This window comes from Halyomorpha halys, unplaced genomic scaffold (assembly GCF_000696795.3).
Source record: "Halyomorpha halys isolate HHAL.00 unplaced genomic scaffold, Hhal_1.1 Scaffold453.1, whole genome shotgun sequence".
In the NCBI taxonomy this organism is placed as follows: domain Eukaryota; kingdom Metazoa; phylum Arthropoda; class Insecta; order Hemiptera; family Pentatomidae; genus Halyomorpha; species Halyomorpha halys.
This window is the reverse complement of record NW_027107553.1, coordinates 894,285-899,942: the sequence shown is the minus strand read 5'-3', so window position 1 is coordinate 899,942 and position 5,658 is coordinate 894,285. Positions and strand designations below refer to the sequence as shown.

The following is a 5,658-nucleotide window of genomic DNA, read 5'->3' as shown; positions in this document are numbered from 1 at the left end:
CATACATTACCTAAAAGAGCAATGTTTAATAGAAAAGTTCCTTTCAATAACAACAACAAAACATTGAAATAAAAAATATTTTCTACAATAATTTTAAAATCATAATTAACACATGGACCGATTTTTGGCTCGTGATTTAATTTTAAAAAATCGAATTTGATTGTTTGCACGATGAAAATATTTTCCCTTACTATATATTCAATAAATAGGCACGTGGAAGTAAAAACACTTTTACTTTTTGTTACACAATAGTGAAGAATCCTATCCTAGGACTAATTTTGATCATCCCCTCTTTGTTTTAGAAATAATGTTTTTAAACTTCTTAGAGTCCGAATTTTTTAAATCCCAGTACAAGAAAATACTAGGCATGTATAAAATAATGAGGGCACATTGATAATTTCAGCTCCATTTTCATTGTCGTTTTGGAGTTTGCAGTAAGTTAAAGAATAAAATGCCCCGCCTTGTGAAGTTACGGTCGGTACGGGCGCTAGTGCCTCGTGCTTAGAATTAAACCCTAATTATTAGTTGACAATTAAATAAAATAAATAATGATGTGAAGTACTATAATTCGCAATTTCGGCAAGATTATTTTAATAACTGCAGGAGGTAAACGTCCCAGATTGAAATACTTGATTTTATGGCAGCCCTCGCTTATGAGCGATTGTAACCTATTATTTTATATCGTATGATAAATTTCAGGTTAGCTCCTTAAAATTCTGCGAAACATATTTACAAAGTATACATAGGTCTAAAGTCTAAATGTTATCATAGGTCCGATTTAGAAGTGGGAGAATTTCACCATCTTTCAAGTGTCTGGATAGAATTCTTCAGGTGATGTAAAGTTTTGGTATTCGGAAAACTAATTTTTGTTTTTAATTATTAGAAATATTTTTTTTAAAACCACTTAAAGTCTAAGTTTTTGAAAATCAACCTTATTGTACATCTATAACATAAGAGGGACCGCCATTAATAATTTCAATTTCATTGGTACTGTCGTTTTTAGATACACTGATCAATAAGTCAGTGTTTGAGTAGTATCTCTTATTTTGCACTTATTAAAAAAATAAAAGAGGTTCCTATCTTCGCTAATACATTTCTGATTTTGATACGTTTTGTTTTAGAGAGTATGAAATTACTTTTTAAATGTTTGGATACACAAAGACCTTAATATTCCATTTGTAACCGATCTACCCTGAACCAGATATCAATCCTTCCAGTACAAAGTCCCTAACCACTCAAACCCATTGGTTTCTAATCTTGCATCCTCTTTTATTCTCCGAGGCGTCTGAAAAGAAGATGGCCTCGAGACCTTATATTGTAAAAATGTTTTTAGAGTGCTACCATTGGGTAGTTTCTCTACATGCTTGTACCATATCATTATGATTTCCTCAAATTTACTTGATGTATTTATGTACAGTTGTAAATATCAATAAATAAATTTAAAAAAAAATGTTTGGATACAATCTTCCATTAGTTATGTACTTTTCGATTCATTCGACCATTTTGAGTTCGAATTTAGAACCCAGCCTTATAGCAAATATACAGCATAAGGAGAAACATCATTAACAATTTCAACTTAATAGGCATTATCGTTTTTGAGAAACATTGATCAATAAGTAAGGTAGTGTTACAGACACATACAGCCTGGTTTTATTACATGAATAAAATATCTGGAGTGTCCACTCACGACTTTCCAAATAGGTTTGGGTTCAAAATCCAATACAAAAATTCATCTTCGCTAATACTGGCCTAATGAAGAACTTTGTTATTAATTTAATGCCAAGAATGTTTCAGAAGATTTATTGTTTTCGAATTATTCAAAATAAAAATAGAAATGTAAACTGGTTTCGTTACCTTAAATCACGATTAGGCTTTAAAAAATTTCAATACACCTTCACTTTAATAAAAGAGATTTTGTTTGTAGGGAATTTAGTAACTTTTTAAATAAATATTATACAATTTACGATAAAATTTGTTATTTTTGAGTAGTGCTAAGTTTATAGGAAAACAAGATTTTGGATTCTACCTGTCTTGAAACTTAAAGTCTCCAATTTAAAATTATTTTTTCTTGGTCGGTCACCAAGGTTATTATTGAAAATAATTATCAAATCTATAAATTTAAATAAAAAAGTTAAATCATACAAGTCACGTAAAAGCTCAATAATCTATTACTTTTTTGTTTTTAAGGGTATAAAATGTTTTAAAAATTTTTCTTAAAAGCACTTTTACTGATGAACAAGCATTTTTACTTTTAAATTGGTTATTTGTGCCATGAATTAAAAGGTTATTGCTGGGAAATTTCGTCCATTATTCAAAAAGTTATTAATAAGCACATTTTTATTTTCAATTATTTAATAATTTTTATCTGAAAAGTCGGCATAAATGTATAAAAGTTTTTCAATGTTCTCTTCATAACTTGTATTAACTGGAATGAGAAATTAGCATAAATTTTGGTAATTTATTAATGCATGACTTTACGTTAATATAATTTTATAGAATTATCCAAATTTTGAAAAATGTTGAATGTTATTTAATCTAAATTATTCTTGTTATTTTTTAAAATATATAATTATTTAAATATAACGTTAGGAACCATAAACTCTAAATTGTGTTTAAAATTGTACAGTTTTAAAAAGTATTTTTAATACTTGTATTAGTATTTTATATTACATTTTTCTGTCGAGTTTAGTTCTGATTAGATATGTTAAAATGTCCTAGCATAAATTGGAACAGACTCGAGCGCGTTCTGTTAGATTCCCTTCAAAACTACTAGGTCCTATTCGATTAGCTTATGCTGTATCAATTCTTTATGTTATTCCAATGGTATTTACGATATATAAATATAATATTTTATGATCAATTCAAAATCTATGTATATTATTTTGTTTAGAACGATAAATAGATGAAATCCTCCAAATAGGCATTTTGTATAAGTTTGTTTATTAAATTATTTCTTAAAAAATTAACGGAGATTACCAGTGGCCTAACGTATACTCTAGCTGAGACAATAAAACAATATCTCATCGACAAATCCATTCTCAAGCCAGTCGATTATTGGCAGTGGTAAAAGACGGTGAATTGTGCACGATCGTAATTCGTATCATTTCCACGCTTCAGCAGAAAGATGAAACAGAAAATAGGTGAATATAGCTTACTCATATTTCGCAATATGATACTTGTATCATTTGTAGACGAGAGCCATTTTCTCTTTTTTTATATCGGCAAAGAATAGTTTTCCAAGAATTGATAATATGTCTGAAATAACATGATTACCTCAGATCAGACAAAAGATTTCTATTGCTAATGATGTTGCATTCTTGTTGTACGTCGTAATATATGTAGCGTGTAAACAACTGATTATTAGCAAGAATGCAAAAAGCTAATAAAGAGTAATTCATTATCTCTAACTACTACAATTGATATAATTTAAAAACTGATTATTCAATTTTGTGTAGTAATGATGGTATATTTTTATCAAAGTTTTATTATTACTTTTGCATAGAGCTATAAGAAATGGATGGTGTCCATAGATACATCCTTCAAGTGTATGTTGAGTAATTAATATGATAAATTAATATATTTAATCGCATTTTTGTCCTTTTTATAGTTTTGAGTTCCGTCACAGGCCTTATAATTGAGTTAGATGGTTATAAAGTTCTACGTGAATAGAGCAGGTATGAGAGAAGTGTCTCTTGTTAGTCTCAATAAAACTAATTAAATCACGTTTATTCTTTTTCACAACCAAAATGAAGGTGAAAATGCTACCTTATTAATGGTGCTCTGCTTCTCATGCTATTGTATTAGTTACTAATGAATATATGAATATATGATACATGAATACTAGTTACTAATGAATTAGGTTGAAAAATTACAATTTTCAAATTTGCTAAAGATTATATAGCTTAATTTAGCTATAAAAGCATAACTTCTAAATTTCTTTTAAAATTTAATTCGACAGTTAATAATTTCTTACTATTTTTATACTAATTAGTAATGTAGTGATTACTAAAAATATAAAATAATTGAAATAAAAATATAAATGTATAATTGTACATCAAACAAAACTTTAACTTCTACACAAGAATTTGAAACATTTTTGATACTTACAAATATTTTTCATACGTTTTTATTTTTATTTGTTTTATTTTTAACTTAAACTTTTGTTATTATTTATATGTTTGTCATATCATTAGTAACTATTGGTTTTTATAAGTAGTGCCTTATTGGTTTTTATTTTAACAACTTACCTATTTTAATAATGTATGATAATTCAAGCAAACGGATGCCCTAAAGGATGCAATAAAAGAATATAAGTTCTATCGTAGACGTATGTTTTTCACCAAGTGTATATATTATATTTGCTTCAGGGACAATAAAAGAAGGGTAAAAAGAAAAAAAAACACTAGCCAACGGAACAGACATAAATAAAATGATTTTGTTTGCCTTATTTCGGTTGTACGTTGTAGATTTGTGTACTATTAAAAATGGTTACAATAAGCCCTTCTTTTGCTTTAAACATTTCTGTTTTCTTTGGTAAATGATAGCATACATTATGATTAATACTAACTTGATGACTAAAATAATTTTCCAAAGTTAATAGTTGTCCTTTCTATATACAACTGATGTTGTATGCAAGGGATTTTGGAGGATGAGTCGAGATAATTCCCAAATTAATTAAAATTTATGAGTTTTATACAAAGTTATAAACAAGATTATGGGTTTATTTTTAAGGCCTGTAGATTTTTTATTACGCTTATAAAAAAAAAATATCCAATTTTTTTGGTATTTTTAAGTGGATATCAACCGTGACTCAGAGCCAGAACACGCACAGCCTTGGTTTTATTGTAGTATTTACTTACACTCGAGACCGCTTGCTCGACACGTGCTTATCACGAGATTGGCACAGTGCAGTTGGAACAAGTCGGGATGATTTAGTCCAGGATGTGAATGGGAACAATTTGGGAGGGGTTGGTTATAGCATAAAGTAAAACTTTCTTCCATATCCTTGTTCATAAGTAGGTAATGTACCTTTAGCAACTAGTGACACTAAACAATATTGGTGTGAAAACGAAATACCAAGAGAGCGAAAATTGTCTAGTTTCAAAAGACTCAAATATGATAAACCAGTTATTACATGTGTATATTAATTAAAAAATATGTAAAAAAAAAAAAGATGCTTGTATATTCGCATGTAAGAAGGACGGCCTATCCATGAACTACGTTTAACCGTTTTATTTAAACCCATTAACGCTTTCTTGTTTTTTAAATGAAACTTGGTAGTTCTTAGTTGTGGTAAATGAAGTTTGGTAGTGAAGTTGACTTTGGAACAGATTTCATGTCTTCTCCAGCACACTTAACGCTGGAATTTACAACAGAAATAGACATCTTTAACGAAGAATTGTGGTAGAAAATATAATATTAAAACGTTGTATGTTTTCTATTATCAGTCCTAAATCACCAAAAACAAAACAACAACCTATTTTTGACGATTAAAGCTCTAACATGAATGTTTTTTTGTTTTGTTTTTTTTTATTTTATTTATTTATTGATATTTACAACTGTATAAAAAAATACAACCAGTAAATTTGATCATAATGACATAATGATATGATACAGGATGTAGAGAAACTACCCAGTAGTAGAACTCTAAAAACAGTT

General features: G+C 28.2%; 1 protein-coding gene across 2 annotated transcripts in view; it reads left to right on the top strand.

The window, feature by feature from the left end:
- Positions 1-3,109: 3,109 nt before the first annotated feature.
- The window catches only part of Tps1 (Trehalose-6-phosphate synthase 1), a 67,292-nt gene continuing 64,743 nt past the window's right edge, over positions 3,110-5,658 (top strand). For both annotated transcript variants that reach the window (XM_067045925.1, XM_067045924.1), the window contains exon 1: positions 3,110-3,140. In XM_067045925.1, the coding sequence (XP_066902026.1) occupies positions 3,125-3,140 (16 nt within the window). In that variant the 5' untranslated portion in view covers positions 3,110-3,124. The remainder of the gene's footprint in view (positions 3,141-5,658) is intronic.